Source organism: Corvus moneduloides, chromosome 4 (assembly GCF_009650955.1).
Source record: "Corvus moneduloides isolate bCorMon1 chromosome 4, bCorMon1.pri, whole genome shotgun sequence".
NCBI classification, from domain to species: domain Eukaryota; kingdom Metazoa; phylum Chordata; class Aves; order Passeriformes; family Corvidae; genus Corvus; species Corvus moneduloides.
In genome coordinates, this window is record NC_045479.1 from 37,037,147 (window position 1) to 37,055,723 (window position 18,577).

Here is an 18,577-nt window from a genome sequence, read left to right on the forward strand (position 1 = left end):
GCGTCCCCCCGGTCCCGCCCCTCAGCCGCTGGCCGGGCGCGGCCGTGACGCGCGGCGGGCGGAAGGGGCGGCCCGGGCGCGGCGGCCATGGCGGCGGCCGGGCTGGAGCCGCTGTGCCAGGAGGCGGCGGCGCTGGCGGGCGCGGTGCGCGGCGCGCTGGGGCCGCGGGGCGGGCGGGCGCTGCTGCTGCGGCCCTCGGGTGAGGCGATGCCGACGCGGGACGGGCGGCGGCTGCTGGAGGCGCTGAGCCTGGAGCCGCCCGCGGCCAGGTACCGCGGCGGGGGGGCCGGGCGGGGCTGCTGGGGGCGGCTCCCTAACGCTGCCCGTGTGCCCGCAGGGTGATGGCGGCCCGCGCCTGCAGCCACCGCGCCGCGACGGGGGACGGCGCCAAGAGCTTCGTGGTGCTGCTGGCGGCCGTGCTGGGCGGGCTGCGGGCGGCGGGGGGCGGCGCCGGGCTGCGGCGGGCGCTGCGGGACTTCGAGGCGCAAGTGCTGGAGCGGGCGGCGGCGCGGGGGCTGCGGCGGCACCTGCGGCCGGCGCCGCCCGAGCAGCTGGAGGCGCTGCTGGAGCCGTACCTGGCCGGCCGGCTGGGCCCCGGCGAGCGGCAGCGCCTGGCGCGGCTCTGCGCCGAGCTGTGCCGCCGCTGCGCCCCGAGCGCCGCCGCCCGCCCGCAGGCGCTGCGGCTCCTCGGCCGGCGGTTCCCGGAGCTGCACGCCGCCGTGCCCGGCCTGCCCCTGGCGAGCTCCAGGGTCCTGCCCGGCATCGTCCTCCGCAGGGACTTCGCTGCTTACTGCCCGGCGGACGGGGAGCTGCGGGCCCTGCTCGTCACCGAGCCGCTGCGGCCCGCCCTGACGGCCCCCGGCGTCGAGTTTGTTGTAGACTCTGAGGGTCAGTATCAGGCTTCCCTGCGTTGGGTCACTAGGAGGACAGAAGCCTTAATGAAACGCTTGCAGAGCAACAACGTTAAGCTTTTACTGTCGAGTGCGAAGCAAGAAGAAGTAGTTATCTACTATGCCAAATTATATGGTGTGTCTGTGGTTGAGTGTTTATCGTCGGAAGAAATGGCCCTTATCAGTGAAATCACCGGCGTCTCCCCTTACGCATCTTTCGGTGATAACATGGACAGAGAAATAACCGAAACTGCTGCGGTAACGTTTTGCCTGCCCTTGCTGCTTATCTCCAAGAGATGTGTCCACATTGGCTTCAGCAGTGTGTGCGCCTTCCAGCCCCATTGCCTGATCCTTTGTGGGCCGGTCGATGGCGTTAATGAGCAGCATGCTGCTGCTTTACAGGAGGCGTTCACAATGCTGCAGCAGGTGTTTAAAACAGTTGATCAGAGAGAGGAATGGAAAGCGGAAGGTGAAAGCCAGAGTGAAGCCTCAGATGTTTGCACTTGGCATTTTTCAGCTGCTCAGAAACAACTGGTAACAGAAAATACTTGTAATAGTAACCAGGTTTCTGAATGTCAGCTGAAAGCACTTAGTGATGAAACAGAGACAAAAATTTTAGACCCTCATAAAAGTGATCTGCTGGTCAACAATCAAAAGAACCACAGCACTGCTGTCCTAGTGGCACATAACACCGATATAGTCACTGTGTGTGAGTGCCTGCATGGTGGCAAAGGTCTAGAAAAAACATGTTGCCATATCGTTCCATTTAAAGAGGAGGAGAGTTGTGTAGGTATTGCACAGGATTACTCCAACTCCCTCATAGAAGCGGGACCAGTTTTGCCAGTAGGAGGTTACTTTGAAATCCTGTTACATTATTATATTCAGGACTATGCAAAACAGTGTCAGCAGTCAGAGGTAACTGTTGTGTCTAACGTGGTTGCTGATGCTTTGCTAAGTATTCCCAAGGCCTTGTACAGGAGGGCAGAACGAGATGGCTTTACCAAATTCTATCTTGAAGCCATTAATTCGCTCCGAAAAAATCAGCCACTGCCTGTAAATAATGAAGGCTTAGAGTCAGTGTATTGCAAATACCAGTTAGTCATTTCAGTTCTTCATTGTGTTACAGAGCTTCTCTCTGTAGACTTAATAATCGGTATTAGGCGGCCGCTCCAAAGAATTGAGGATTGTGACTCAGAAAATGACTTTTGAAATCGTTAATAAAGACTGATTTTGGTTATGTGTTGTTTTCTTGTGTCTTGTCAAATGGACATGTCTCAAAATTCAATGCTAGAGAGTAAAAGATGTCTTTTAGACCTAATGTGCTTCTTCTCTTAGAAGAAAAAGGCTAACCAGCTGAGACTGTGGAAAACTGGGTTGTAAACAACATGAACTTGACATTTTGAGCATGAAAGTGTAGCTGATTTCCACTGCAGAAGATGTGCATTGCAGTCTCCATCCACATGCTGAGGATCCTGTGTACATTCAAGCCGAGGATGGACTTGGCCTCTTTTGGTGGATTGAGTGTTTTCACAAGCTAGATGTGATTAGTTTTCTTGGCATGTTAAAAGTTGCCAGTATGACATGAGCCACTGAACTTGCAAGTTACAAACCAGGGGGGGGATTTTTTTTTAGCCTTCATAATTAGCCAGATTAAATGTTTTTTTTTTTTAATTAAAATATTTTTAATACATCGTGGTTTTGAATATAAAGGGAAAAACATAACTGTTGTTAGCCTGTTCAGCACTGGGGCAGGCAGCAGTAAGCCACTGTGGTGTATCCCAATGAAGAATTTTCTGATAGGAGATGCAGCATTTTTATCTTCCACTGAGTTCATTTCAGTTGAACTAGAAGAGTGAGGAATAATTTGACTTTATGGCAGTTTCTCTGGTAAATTAGTTAATGTGACATTCCTTATTACAACATGGGTTGAGTTGTGGTCCTGCTATAAAAGGCTGTATACTTATGGGAGAAGTTGAGCCAGGCCTAATGCAGTTCTGTGTGAAAAACCTGAGACAGTTCAGACTTTGATCGTTAGGGATTTTATTCTGGGTTGGTTCTTCGGTTGCTTCTGGTTTTTCCCCAGTTTTTTTCCCCCAGGATTTTCACCCTAATAATATTTGCTTTAAGCCCAGTACCACATACATGTATACCTCCCTTTCCACTGGGTCCTAAAAACTACAGGTTTGATGGAGGAGGTTTTTGAGTAACTTCATCAGCTGCAGCTGATAATGGTATCAAATTGGTTCTCTGTGCATTTGCCAGTGTTGCATAATAGAGAGTAATGGCATTTTTTTCTTAATCTTCCATTAAATAAAATTAGTGGGGTTGTTTAAAACCAGAGACATAAATCATGTTTACCTGCTATACCTGAGATGATTACAACTAGTAAAGAGATTCACACACACACACACACACCCCCCCCTTACTTTATGCTTTTCCTTTTTCAGTTTCTTCAGAAGACTCAAACTACCAAAGTTCTTTCAGGTGTTTTGTCAGCAATGCTTTGTTTGACTACAACTTTCTGTTGAAATTTTACATATATTCCTGGTAATAGAAAACATTGTAATAATTTTTTTCCTGACTAATACACTCGTATAGACATCTGCATATGAATAATAGTGAGACTCAGGGCTCACTGGAGTGATTTCTTTAATAAAGAACTAAGGGCAGCAATTCTTTTTGTAAGAATCTTTTGGCAGGTGCGGAGGTGGGAGAGAATTAAACAGGGAGGAAAGAGAATCCCATTCTTGTTGCTATCATGTGCTCTTGGAAGCTGCTGAATATGACAAGTCTAGTATGAGCCAAGAGAAATCTCCACTGTGGAAGGTTTCAGAGCTGTGTGCCCTGCTCTGCCTGGATGGCATCGGGAGTTTCCACTAGCCCTGGCACTTCAGCAGGCACTTGGGTCTGCATTTTAATGTTGTAATGAGCTGATTTTGTTTTGCTTTTGCCCAATTTTCTGCAATACTCTCTTCAAACCACTGACCAACTTGCCAGCCAAAGATGAGTGATTTGCACTGTGGTACTCTTAACAACTGTAGCTTAGCACACGTGAAGCCTTGTGGCAGTGGGGGTTGTCTTTAGAAGCAAACCTTTGTATTCCTAATCAAGGTGCTGTCTAAAGAAAGAAAGTACTGTGTCATTTCACATCACTTTACACCATTTGCACATCTGGTCACTTTCAGATTTACTGCAGTTTCTTTGAAAGGTTAAAAATATTTTGTTACATGAATGGCCTTCTGGTCGTTTGATTTAAATTGTGCCATTCTTACTGAGAAGAAGAAAAGTCCAGAAATTTCACCATATATAGAACTCTTATTTTGCATGCCAGAGATACAAAGGAGAATTAAAAAATGACAGTTACATACAACTTCTTTTTTCTGACCTGTTTCTGGTGAAACCTTGTGAGTCTGAAGATTCATTGAGGCAGGAACTGTATTTCTTTGGCTTCTCTGTCCTTCTATATTTTATGGATGATCAGTTTTCCATTTTGAACTACTGTTTCCCTGTTCTGTCTACAGAACTGGAAACATGGCAGGCTTTTCCCTTGGAGAGGAATGTCCCTTCTTTGTCCTGGTCTGCAGAAGTGGATGCTTGTTCAGGATATGGCTGTTTGGTTCCAGTCCTGGAGTCTAAGCTCATTACAAGATGTGCACCAGCTCAAGGAAGAAAAAAAAAAGGCATTAACTTAGTCTTTGGAGAGAACAGATTTACTGCTCTCGCAGCTCTTCCTTATCCTTAGGAGTCTTCTCCAATAATTAGCCTGGAAGTGTAAACATGACCTAATCTTAGAAGATATTTTGGGTTCACTGCTATCCCATCTACCCTTTAAGAGAAAGGCTGTTTGTAGCCCTGAGAAACAGCTCAGTCTGTGTTCTGGGCTCTGGCTCAGGTGCTGTCACTGCCATTTCTGCTCTGCTGATGTTTCTGACCTGCTTCAGCAGCTGCCCCCCATTGCAGAGGCTACTTGGGCTGTTACTGTTGCTCAGTTCCTAAGCCTTAGGTATGCAATTATTCGTGACATCTCGCAGCTATCCCAAATTTCAAAGCTGTCTCGAGCTGTAGCTTGCCCTTCAGCGGGGGACAAGTGATCTCTTGACACAGTGACAGGGACCAAAGAGGTTACCTGGGACAGCTTGGGAGAATGGTTTACTCAAAACCACAGGGAGCAGTGTGTTGGGGCATTCAATGGGGTTGTAACTGCCTGCGGGTTTTTCTTGCACTGTTTTGCAGAGATTATTTCTCTTTTGCACCATTATTCTATTACTTTTATATTTCTAAATATGGGTTGGCCTCCATGCAACGTGAAAGTCAGGTACACATGGACATGTGTTTCAACTCAGATCCAGTCCTTAAATACGATGTAAAGTTCAGGGATACTGATGCCAATAGCCTAAGATTAAAAGAATAGCTTTTAAAAAATCGTGATGTTTAACTCTCCTTTCTGCAGTCCTTAGCAAACTTACATTCTGCCCCACATGAAATTCCTCAGAATATTTTGAAGGCATTCACCCCATGCACAAGGAGTTTAGGTATATTTTAGGCAAGGTGATCCTATTTGTCAGGTAGAAGATTCACATATACAGTCAGGTAGTTTCTTTCTTTTCTTAAATTTTAAAAACCCCAGTTTTAGTATATGTGTCTAGTAATGTGCATGGGACTAGGTTGAAACTGCCTCCTGCATGCAGTTCTTGGGAATAGGCATAATCTATTTACGTGACAGGAACACACTGGCTTTATTTGTTGATTTGTGTGGGGGTCGAGTCTGAACAGTTTTGCAGGTGCTGGGACCACGCTGAGACAGCCTCCATTCCCCAGCTCTCCTGGAGCTGCGTCCCCGTTGCTGACCCCACCAGTCCCTTGCTGCTCAGCACCTTCCCTGGCCCTGCTCGCTGCTCTCCATGACACCAGCTCCCTGCTTACCAAATAGGTATTGCTTAACTTCTTTAGTGGGAGTTATGCAACCTGAGTGTGGCCTTACATTTTCATCCATGCTTAGCTGACCTTCAGCGTTTTTGGCAGCTGTACAGAGAGCATCGTTGAACAGGAACCAGGCACAACAAAGAATATTATTCTGTTGTGCCACAAATCTCAGGCTGCTGAATCACCTTTGTAAGAGGGGATAGGAGAATGCAACATTTTGTTTAGGAACGTAACTGTATAGTGGCATATTTTATATTTTTCTGTATATTTTATATGCAGAAAAATCATATTATTTCTGTTGCTGTATCTAGAAGTCATCTTCCAGAGCCCAAAGGCAGGGGATTAATCACACCATGTGAGAAGATTAAGGAAGATTAAATTCTTCACTTGCATATATCTCCTGGACTTCACTAGAATTGCATTCATCTGTTCTAAAGTTCCTTTTTGTTGCATGACAGATCTGCTATAAGTGGTAGAGACTTCTGTTTACATTGCTGAATTGTATCTATGCTTGTTTAGATTAATCTATCACCTTGCATATTTTTTTTTAGGGAGGTTCTTTTAAATCTCATGTTAAGAGAGAGAAACTTTCAATGCTCAGTTGCAAAATTCTCTTTAATTTTGGAAATCTAAGAAACTGTGTGGTTTTGTCACTAGCAAACCCAAATATTAAACACTTGCTCTATTTACTATACTATTTATCCCATTATTGCTATTAAAACTGAACAAGAGAGTAAATGTCTGAATTTAACACCAGTCACTTTGGAAATGCATTGGCTGTAATTAACAGGATTATAATTTTGCAGTATCATTTTGTGTAAGGTGTCATTTGTATTCTGTTAATGAGACTAGAAATAGATGTTTAGATCTAGGATTTTGCAAATTACTTCTCCCTTAATAGAGTATTAAGCTAATAATTACTTCCAGGAATAAGAATTTTAATTTTTGCATTCCGAAACTAAAAACAATAGCAGAAATGTAATAGATGCAATACATAGTAGCTCCTTCTTTATTAAATGATTCAATAAAGGACCAGACTTTTGTAAGTGATGCTTATTCCTGTAATAGATCAAGCAGTGCACTCTTTTTAAAAACAGTCCTGGCAAAAAGAATACCAAATATTTTTCCATAGGGACACCATTTGTGCTGGTTCAGCAAACAGTTTATTTCTCACAAAGTCACCAGCAGATAAAAGAACTGAGGCTTTGGTCCAGTGCAGGATTAAGGGCACATCAGTAATGCTCTGTTGTGCATGGCTGTGTCCTAAGCCATCTACAGCAGAAATCACTATAAAAGATAAAATTTCCATTAAAGGTATTTTTTAGAAGGTATTGTTTTACTGAGCAGATTGTCTAATCTCTTCTTATTTTGAGATTCCCGGTGAAACAATCTAGCATGGTGATCTAGCTTTTGATAATAATCATGACCTACTTTCAGTGGGTGTCTTCATTTTGCAGGCTAAGCATCTGATTAAATATTACCTTAAAATGGGAATGCAGAGAGGAAACACATAGCAGGGCTTTCTCTGGGTACGTGGGGGAACAGACAGCTCTAGATGAGAGTAACATCCGCTGAGATATTAACTTTAGATTTGATACATGTATAAGGATTATATTTATATGCCATTCCTTTTGGAGCACTGAAAGTGACTGTAGAAACTGCTGAATTATATTCATAAAGCAAATAAACTGCTTGGGAGCTCTTTCCTAAAATCAGAAATACTCTGAAACTTTTAAATGCTGATGCAGTACTGAAAAAGTACAAAATAATCACAAAGTGCTGAAAAAATTTTAATCTGTTATCAGTGTTGACTGTACTGGAGATGTTATTGGCACGTGTTTTAATGTCCTAGTGTTAGGAATATAATCCTGAGGACCAGTGCCCCACAGCAGGGCTGCTGCTACCGTTCCTATTGGTCCTGGGGGTAGCTCTGCCCTTGCACTCCAGCAGTCACACAAAGACGGATCCTACTATGCCAAGCTTAGATGTGGCACAGTTCACCTTACCAGAGTGTTTAGGATTAAATTTCAGCAGCTCAGTAAATCTTGCAAGCTGTGGTTTAGGTAAGAGGAGGGTTTTTTGGCATTTCCAAACAAACAGTGCTTATAATGCAGCAAGTATCGGAAATTACATTCCCCGTAATCTGAGACATTTTTGTCACCTTGCAGAATTTTTCAGTGAGACACATTTTAAGCCTTGGTGGTAATTAGCAAGTAGTATCAGCATCATTTTGTTCTAGGACTTCCCTCTATTTAAAAGTTTGCCACCTGGGCTATAATCCTAAGTGCTGCAGAAGTTACAAGAGAAGTCAATGTGTAATCACGCAGAAAGCAAGAATTTTTCCCCTCCTGTTGCTTTTACTTTCTGCTTGACTGTAGAGCTCATGAGGCAGTGAAATATGGTAATAACTCCATGGGTGTGTGGGTCGAGAGAAGGAGGGACAAGAATAAGAGAAGACAGGAGACAAGAAGGCCCAGTTCAAAAGGAAGAGGGAGGAAAGATGAAGGTTGATTGATGAAGAGAGCATAGAAAAGGACTGTCATGTAGAAGGAGGAATATAGAGTCTCAGACATGTGAATGGGGAGAAGTAGCTCCAGCTTCCACACCTCCCTCCCTGAAAAGGCAGTAGCAAAGGGAAGACATTAAGTTCTGCTCTCTTCTTGGAAGAGTAGTAGATTGTAGTTGCCAAATGGAAAAAGATAAAATCCATAAAACTGATTTTCTCCTGTCCTGGTGTAGGGGAGTAGCTACCTTGGAAAGCATTAGGAGCGGTGGAGACAGCCTGTCTACATATCTCAAGGTGTCCTGGGCTGTAAATTTGCAACAGCCCAAGATAAAGATTCACATTTCTGTTCCTGAAGCTCAGCGTCTAGGAGTGGGTAAGAAATTACTGGGTGTGGATTACATTTATTTAGATAGCACATCTTGTCCTCACTGTCCTGAGCCTCTGGAATGTGCTTTGATCCTGAGGACTTTTGAAGGCACATGCTGGTATCAGCAATGCAGAGTTTGGCTCCCCAGCCTCAGCAGTGAGGGGTTCGGGGTTCGAGCCTGTGTAGTGCCTTGTCCCTGGGGAACACCGCACAAGTTTGTGTTACAGGGCGCCCGGCGAAAAACACGGGGCTGTAGTGGGAAGTTGCTGAGTTTACTGCTTTGAAAGTAATTGTATGAACTGTTATCTAAGTCATAAATCATCAGCTGATAATTTTGCCATCTGCTAGGCCTTAGATAATGTATCTAAATTTACTTGAGTTAAAGCATAGAAAGCCTGTCTAGGACCTCCAAGCTTATTTTTCATAGTGGAATATAGCAGGAGTTCAGTGCTTTTAGCCTCCTTATTGCATTGTGGGGAAAAACCAATTTTCTTGCGTAGTTCTGACTTCTCATAAGACTGAACCATTTTAGGAGAAACAATTCTTGTAAAAATCATAGGTTTCCAGTATCTCCAATACCAATGCAGTATTGGTAGCATCTTGTTTGTTTAATAGTTAGCACTTACGACCATGAAAAACATCTGGCCCTGCTGAAAACAGCAGGTGTCAGCCTCTGCATATTCAGACTCCAAACCTCTAATCCAAATGTATTCAAGTGATTATAAACAGAAGTATTGAATTGACAGAGTACCAGACCAGTAAAATTAATTGCTTAGCACTTTAGAGCAGAAGATGATTGATACCAGATTTTTTTAAATAATAGTTCTCATTGCTTTTCCTACTGAAAAAAATCCATGATCGAATTAAAATGCATGAACAAGATCATCGATCATTTTCTTGCTATTGTACTTAACATGTTATTTGAGTTTTAACCATTTATTCTATGGTGTCTCTAGGGCTTGGTAAATATGATTAGTATCTGATTTCAAAAGCCTTTTATTGATTCAGTAACTGCCTGACTTTTGCTGTAACATTTTAACTGCAAAGATCAAATTATAATAAAAATGTAGGAAACATCTCTGAATATCTTGGAAATCTGACTCCATGAACCATTGGGGGAAACTAGTGGATTTTGTCTTCTGGGATTCTATAACAATGTGTGCCTGAAGTTAGGACTGGGTCCTGAACCAGCAGCATCTGCAAATAGTGCTCAGGATCTCATAAACTGTGCAGCTTTTTAACAATTGTACCTTTACATTTTGACACTGCTCAGTTTATAACGAAGTCTAAGTTTATATCAAAATGCAGAGAAATAATTTTCTCATCATTATTCCCTCTGGATTCCTGTTGTCAGAATGAGTGGGTGTTCACATCAGAAGGTAGAATAAATGCTAGTGCCTTGAAATGCTGCCTCTACAGCTCCTAATGCTGTTGCACTTGTCATTTTGAGCTTTCCAAATGCTCCAGTTTTGAACTTGGAATAAATTTGCTCCGCTCGTAAAAACACCCACGTCTGTAGGAAGAAATGTGTGCATGTACCTTTCTTTAGTTTCCATAATGTGACATGTGTTTTCCCTCCCTAATTTTCCTCCCTGGCACTGTTTTGATGTGCCATGTGACACTGGCCATTCCTTATCCATATCCTTTCCTCAAGGTTGAAAGTTGTCATGTTTTGTTAAAATCTTAGATGCCAGAATTTCTCTTGACATACTACTTATCTGTTCACATTTTTTTAATCACCCTATTCAAAAATTATGTTTAAGAGTCATTGAATGATTCAATAGAGAACAGCAGATATGAATATTCAATTTAAAGAAAGCAAATGCTGAGGACTTTTCAAACTTTTCACAATAACAGGCATTTATTGTAAAAATAACTAACCAACAGTTGGTCTTCTGCAGGAATAGCTATTAAACACCATGGAGTGAAGATACCAGCTAGAGGAGGAGGCAGAGGTTAAGACCCCAGGGTATTATCGTTGCTGGCACTGATTTACTGCACAGCCTGGAGTAAGTCAGTTAATGCCCATGTGATTAATTTTTCATCATGAGATATTAGTGGGCTTCATATTCATAAAGGTTTCAGACTGTGCTTTAAATCATTGGGAGTTCAAGGATAGATGCAAGTGAATTCACTGCCAGTTTAAAAAAAAATAGTAAAAAAAATAGTAATGTATTAGATGTCCTCTCAGTTTCTCAATTATATTTTTATAGATTGAGGAAAACTGTTTCTACCAGGATTGCAGATATTGCACATTTTATTTCTTTACCTATGACTACTATAGGAAAACTGAGTTGCTAATGAGGAAGCAGGCACCATTTCCTACATTCTTTCCCTTCTAATAAAAAACCAGCTCCCTCACATGCTAAGGATTTCTGCATCCAGTACAGAGAAATGTTTAAAACGCAATGGTTTGAATGAGCCCTTTCCTTTCCCCTACTGCAGCTCCATATTTTTTCCTGTATTTATCTAAGCCATTGCTTGTGATTGGAACAAGTGAAAATCAGGATATGTGCTGTATAGCCCAGCCAGGACAGGTAGCAGTGACTTCCAAAAGGTGCAAAGGAAGCCCTGGTATCCCTGGCTGAGCCAGCCTTCAAGGGCAAGCTGCCCCCCTTCTGGAGCTGGCATGGCCTGTGTGTGGTGTAATGATGTCCAGGTCAATTATATGACCTTCTCCATAGTCAGCCAACCAGGAGTATTGCCATATTGCCTGGCACCAGCTCTGTCTCCTAAAAGCAATGGAGGAAAGGTATATGGAAAACCACTGCCTGGGAAACTCTTTCCCTGTGCAGCCAGATTTTTATTTATTTGTTCCTTAATCCATGCCCAGGTCTAATTTTTTAGGTAACAGCAAATTGTTACATAGTGTGTCACTTGGTTTGCTAGGAGCCTGAGTTAAGTGTGCAGCAGACTACCCGTGTAACGCTGGGTGATTACGTTAGGATGAAACATGTAGAGATGGAGACTATTTAGTGGGTTATACTTGTCACATAATTCCAATATTTCCTTCTGTTAATCACCAGCACAAGTAAAAATGTCTTGCCATTCTCCTTTGACTGCTAAACTTCAACAGTCTTCATGAAATAGTCTACACTTTGGAAGACTTACTACTGCCATTAAAATAGTGAGTCCAATGCCTACATATTTATCATTTACCTATGGAATTTTGCTTCTTTCTTCATAGATACTGGAGATCACATTTAAAAAAAATTAGAAACTTATAACTAATAAGTTATGTTATAGCTTATAAGTTACAACTTTACACTAATAACAGGCCAAACACAAACCTCTAGGTCAAAATAAGGTACTTACCTGGGCTCCTAACCCACATTTCAATCCTTCAGCCCTAATCTACAAAAGAGAAGTAATTTTGCTCAGACTTGTTCCAAATTTTTGGACCAAATTTTTTTGGCAACATTTTTTGAGTATTATGAGAGATGATTTGGGTTGCTTATGAGTCAGCTGTATAATAATTCACAGAATGCCATTTGTATAGCAATTCTTGTACTCTGTGTAGAGTATTAGATATTTATTCATAGAATTACATATGTTAGTTGTAGTCAGGTTGTTATGATGCTCTGACTTTGAACTTGAACTTCCACAGGAGCCTTGACAGAACTTCCTAGCAGCAAAGACAACGACAGAGAGGCATGATTGTATTAAAAAGCTGTTTAATTGTCCTGAAGGTTATATTGGAAAGTCAGAGAGAACTGAATCATACGCCATTAGCAACTGAAACCCCAATTTTGTGTTAAAAAAAAGAAGGTTGATGCCTATTGTTGCTCATAAAAAAAGGAACAGATTTTGATTAAAATAGGAGTGCTGCTGCAAAGGAGATTGACTGGAGAAGCCCAATCCCAGCAGTGCACAGGTGACTTTAAATGTCAGAGTACTGATGAAACTGGGAAAGCGGGGGAAGGTTTTTTTTGGCTTTGCTGTCCCAAGGAGGGGAAGACTGTTTTCATGCCCTGGGTCATGGAAAGCTGCCTGGAAAGCTGCCTTGCCTTACTGCCTGCTGGAAGACATCACTTGCAGTGATTTGCCCTAACATATAAAAATCAAATTCCCAAGTACAAATGGAAAAAAACCACAATGTACAGTCCTGCAGCTTGAACTCCCCTTTGCATTTGGTGAAATGGAGATCTCTTTTGTTTCCTGAATTCAAGATACTCTACAGAACTTGGGTTCTCACAGGATGGCAACTTGCAGGTTTTAGGTTTATGAGGCAAGGACCATTTGGGAAGGGCTGATGGTGAACTCCGGAGAGCTGATAAAATGCTTGCATGGACTCCTTAAATTTGAATGCAAAGTGCAAGTGCTGTGGAACGGGAATGGGAGTCAGGGATTGGATGGAGGGGGCCTATTGAGTTTCATTGAGAGCATCCTGCATGTTTATCGAGCCAAGGATATCTGCTGTCTGCAAGGCAATGACTCCCAGTTCCTGCTGAGGTGCCAGAACTGCAGGAGACAGAACTGGCCATCTTCCAGAGGCGAGCTAACATTCCCTGTGATGCAGCAGCCTCCCATGCCGAGGTTGGCAGTCTCTCTCTGACTGATGTGTGTGGCACTAGAAAAGCTTGCAAAGAAAATAATTTTTCAAAAAGAAACAATGCTTTGTATCAGTATAGAGAACAAATGTTGGCCTCAAATGCCACATCTGCTTCAGGTATCCTGGATACTCTTCCTAGCCTTATGCAAAAGCAGTTTAGGTACTTTTAAACTAAATGAACCTGGCTCCCCTCTATCTCTTTTTAAACCCAGTTGAAAGGAGGCCTCTTTCTTTTCTCTCTCCCTTTTCTTTTCTCCTATCCCAGACACTGCCTGTGAAAACAGGAAAAGGTTGTGCGCTCTCCCTCCTCTGTTGGTCTGCTTGAAACATCACCAAATGATGATGGAAGAATCAGGAATCCTGAGAAGCTTTGCAAGCATTTGCTTGGTAGGTGTCAACCAACAGGTTAAAAGATTGGAGAGCCCCTTGGGCTGAGCTAGTAGTCCTGTTGTTATCTTACGGTGCCCTTCTTTCCATCCCCTTCTTTCTTTCCTGTTAATGTATTTTTGTAAACTGTATGCCAGCAGCTCTCACTGAAGCATCTAGTCTCCTCCAGGCTGCTTCTTGGTTCCTTCAGTTCTTTGAGGCTGAGAGGAAAACCAGCTCCAAAGTATGGAATAACATGGTGTTTCTGGTAATGGACAGGGTTTGAGTCTTCAGCTTCTTTAATGCCTGCCTGTCTGCAGAGTTTAGATGTGAGGGTATGTGCCCCCCAGAATTGTTTTAGGTGAGCTGGATCAGAGAGAGCTGTGAGCTCTCCCCATTTCTTGTGACAGGTTTTGGATACAAGAGATAAGCAGACTGCAGGGCTTGGTGTGTCGAGGCAGGCTGCCTTTCAGTTCACACTTGCTCTGCATAGGACAGACTGGCACAGCTCTGGCTACAGCTGATATTGCTGGCGGGGTGGGCTGGGGGGCAAAAGAGCACGTCATGTGGTCAGAAATCTGCCCAACCCTCCTACTAAATACAAGCCAAGAAAGGCTTGCCTTCCTGGCAACTGCATGGCAGGTGACTGTACATGAATGAACACTGCTAAAATTCATATCTGTATGATTAAATGGTGTTCTTCACTCATTTTTTCCACTTTTCTACCTGGTTCACATACAACATTCACTTAGTGTTTTTTACTAAGTGGTGGTCTCAGTGCAGTTGGTGGTCACAAGAAACAGTAGAGGAGAAAGTTCCTTCCACAGGAAAGACACATTAAAAATAACATCACCCCTGGAGGAGGCAGTAGTTGACACTGGAACTTTTCAACTCCCTTCATTTGCTAATGTTGTAAAAGTTGGCAGCTCTTTAAATTGCTGATGGCCCTCTAAATACGTCATGGGTTTTGGTCTGGTTTTTTTCTTAAATAAGTAATCCATCAGAATGGCAAAGTACCTTCGGAAAGAAGAGCATTGTGATATTAAGTTCATCTAGAAGTTACAGAGGAAAAACACAGCCTGACTGTTAATTGTTTTACTTCAATGCCTTTTGCTGATATTGAGAGCTTAGAAGAGCTCAGTAGTGATTTCAATTACTTGGGTGTAAATCTGGAAAATGACAGTGGAGTTGGTCCAGATTTACATAAGGACAAATGAGATTTTAAGAAATGTCTGTATAGTTTCCTTTCAGGCTTTAGATATAATTATCTTAATTAGCCTCTCAATTCAAGGGTCTAATTTCCACCATGGTTAATGAATAACACTTATACTTGGTGACTGAATTATCTGACTTGAATTATCATTTTTAGGGAATATTCTAAAGACTTCTAATGAGAAAAAAAAAGCCTCAGAGTTCTCCAGCTTTATTTTTCCAAATATAAAGACTAAATATAGCATGTGTTCCCCAGAAAATGTGAGTGACAGGGATTAGTAATTCATCAACAACATGGCCCATTTACAGTCCTACCAGCACAGAATTCACCACGGCATGGAGAATATCAAACAAAACAACTCGGTTGACTTCCATGCATTTAAAACAATGAGGAATAAAGGCTTAATTCAGACTAAAACTCCAGATGCTCCCTGGATTTAATTAATAGTAATGAAAACATTAAATAATAGCTAAGAAATAAACTGAAACTGGAATTATAAAAGGCTGAAAAATAATTAATTAAATCTCAAAAGTATTAAAAGTTGTAGTTGAAAATGAAGCTGTGTTCTGTCACAAGGCTTTGCTCAAAAAATACTTTTCAAAAGTCCCCCCCAAAACCCATGGGTTGCATTTAATTGTATTTTAAATCCCTGCCAGCTCATTCCAAGAGGTGGTGTGACTATGAGCACCCCCTCGAGACTACGGTGTTTCTTAGCAGTTGATCATTTTCGCATGGTTTTCTTTTAAAATAGATCTCAGGACTGAGTTGCAGGGGCCCCAGTTCCTCAAGACTCATTTGGAAAGGGAGCATTTTGCACTTGATGCCCTGGGCAGGCGTGGAAAGCAGAGCAGAGCAGAGCAGAGCAGTGCTCCCAGGCAGGCTGTGTCCTGTGTTATCGGTGGAGCAAGGTGCACTGGTGCGGCAGCAGCTGCAGGGGCTCCAGGCCACTGAGGTGAGTGATGGGAATGGCTCTGAGCAACGATGGCAGAGCACACTCCAAACCCCTGTGAAGGGACACCAGGCAAATGCCACCATGGCATGTGGCACTCAAGTGCTGCAACTGCCTACACACCTTGCTGTCTGTATAGTACTCCTGCAGTGCCAGCAAAGGAGCAGCAAACCTCAAGTATCCAGAAATTATTGGGTAAGCTATGGGATCAAATAACCTTTAAATGATTGGCATATCTCCAGTTTTTGAGACTCATACTGCAAGCATGTTTTTGCTGCATTGTCATAAAATAACCTGGTAGCTTGAGCAGGAATTGCTGTCCTTCTCAACAGAGGTAATATGAATTACCCAACCAAAGCACTCCTACTCACCATCCTAAAGTATTGCATATTGTATCCTCAGAACTGGCCCTTTCCCTGATACCACTTTGGTTTGTTCTCCCCAGCCGACTTTTTAGAGCACAACCTGCTATTTGCACCTGCCCAGTCATGCTTCTGGAAGAGAAGAAGTTGGTCCAGCTGTACCTCCAGTGGCTGTGGATAGGAGGAGTTCATGTGTTTGCTGCCTTCTCTTCCCTTACAGAAGTAGCCCAAGTCCTTGCAACTTTGAGTTTCATTGTGTACCTCTGCTGTGCTTCAGGTATAAATCAACCACAGCAGGCATTTGCTGCCTGTTACACTACAAAGCATCAGACATTATCTGTAAGCACTGCACTCAGTTTTGCCACAGTTCAGTAAACAATGTACATGGCTGCTGTGCTCCAAGTGAGTCAGAGACCTAGAAATGAGCTGTTACTGTGCAGCAGGGTACAAACTAGGCCTTTCTTTACCCAATCCAAGCACACAAAGCAAATTATTGCTGTAAATATTTCTCTCTCTGGCCTTTTCTTCGCTGCAAAGAGAGGTACTTTCCTAATGTCTGTTAGAGATCCAAACCACAAACATATTAAAATATATTTGCTTGTTTATTGTAGCTGTTAAATCCACCAACTCCTGTGGTGCTAATAAGAATGAAAAGGGCACCTTTTCCCATGGATGGTTTTGTTCTTGGTGTATCCAAGGACAAGCAACTTTATCTTTGGAAAACCAAAGCTGTGTTATATGTTATGTATGTTTTATACTCCTCAGTTATATGTGAATAATGTAATCAATGGAAAGTGGATTCCAACTTATTTTTGATGGCTGACAACAGATGCCTTGCTGTGCTTCACCTTCCCACCCAGTTCTCTGTCTTCTGACATTTCTCTTCCCCTGCCCTGCCTACCCCTGTTTTTCTTATTTTTGATTTTTTTCCCCTTCTGGTTTTAATTTAATCCTTTTCTCAACCAATAAACAAAACCCTCCTGTAAAATTTGCTCTGCATGAATGAATCATTGTTATGCTTTTTATCCCTTGCCTTTAATAAATGTTATAGGATGAACAGTGTTGCCCATGTTAAATAAATACAAAATAATTAAGAAAACAAAGTGAAAGATGTCAATCTCACTATCCATTTTCTCCTGACTGTAAGACAACAGCAGGAATCATGAGCTATCAGCCATGTGTGGCCTGCAACCAAAAATCTCCCTGAAAAGCAGGAGCAACCTTCTCATGCCTCTCCTGTGGAGAGGCAGCACACTTACCAGAAACAAAGACTGCAGACAGCAGCTGCTGGCATGGATGCTGCCTGGGAATCATACACAGTTGAGTAGTAAGGCAAACTCCAGGAGAACTCAAGCTATAATTAGCTAATTCCTGTGTGAGCAATTGGCATCAAGCAAGTGAGAAGTCAGCTGAGAAAGAGAGGAATTGACTGGCTTAAAAGAGAGGCAGATTGACTGGCTTCTTTCTGGGGAGGTTGGTTGGGTATTTTTGGCTTTTTTTTGTTTTGTTTTCATCTTTGCTACCTTTGTTTTTTTCTCTTTCTCTTTATTCTGCCTTGTGCACCTACAACTTTTCCTCTCTCCTTCTCTCCTTCCCTCAGCCATCCCTGAGATGGCAAGCAGATATTATGCGCTGTCAGCTCATTTGTTGCAACAAGTTTTTCCTCCCATGAAAGTGAATCTGGAATAAAACTTTGAGGAGCTGACCCCAGAGGAGTGCATGTGCAGAGTCCATGCAGGGGTGGCCCCAGGAGAGAGCAGCTCCAGCAGGACCCAATTTCCTCAAATCTCCTGAGTGGCTTCTGCCTCTACCTCTGATGGGGTAAATCCGTTCGGTTACAGCTTGCCTGCTGGTACATTTTGATTGTGATAAACCCAGGGCAACTGTACATTACCCAGACAGTGCTTGCCTCCACATTTGCAAGGGGCTGCTGTGCCCAGAGTGCTACAGGCTGGTTGGGGGCAGCTGCCCAGCGCATGGAACAGGCTGCCTGCTCACTGGTGTCTCCTCAGGTGTCTCCACACTTTGCATGACCCAAAGCAACAGCTTTGGTCTCAAAGGAGGGATGCAGGTGCTGGTGGGTAGCCTCCCCCAACCCACTTGCACCTCTGGAGTCTCCACCAGGAGACTCCAGGTCTCCAGAGGAGGGCTGCTGCAGGGACTGGGAAACCTGCTTCACCTGGGTTTGAGTAAATCTTGTCACTTACACATGGGAAGGACAACTGCAAGGGAGGTCTCCCACAGCAGTCTTTTGCAGCAAAATTTCCTGTTCTTTGTGCATGGCTACAGACCTATCCTGCTGTACTTGTGTCAGTTTTAACACCCGTACCAATCTGGACATAATAAAAGCATCTGTTCCCTGAGACACTTTCTGAGGAACACATGTGAATTCACTGAAATGTGGATTTGTGGGGTTGCTTCAATGTACTATGCAGAGTTACTTTCCCCT

The 18,577-nt window shown here is 43.1% G+C and overlaps 1 protein-coding gene across 2 annotated transcripts; it reads left to right on the forward strand.

Moving 5' to 3' along the window:
* The first annotated feature begins 179 nt into the window (after window positions 1–179).
* BBS10 (Bardet-Biedl syndrome 10) lies at window positions 180–17,185 on the forward strand. Of its 2 annotated transcripts, XR_004239794.1 has the most exons (3): window positions 189–269; window positions 13,504–13,625; window positions 15,569–17,185. XR_004239794.1 is itself a non-coding variant. In XM_032107300.1 (2 exons), the coding sequence occupies exons 1-2, from the start codon at window positions 208–210 to the stop codon at window positions 2,097–2,099; spliced, it is 1,824 nt and encodes a 607-aa protein (XP_031963191.1). In that variant the 5' UTR covers window positions 180–207; the 3' UTR covers window positions 2,100–2,127. The 2 variants fall into 2 exon arrangements, 1 of the variants encoding a protein (XP_031963191.1); XM_032107300.1 differs by lacking the exons at window positions 13,504–13,625; window positions 15,569–17,185 and adding an exon at window positions 338–2,127 and having other exon boundaries at window positions 180–269.
* Window positions 17,186–18,577: the final 1,392 nt, after the last annotated feature.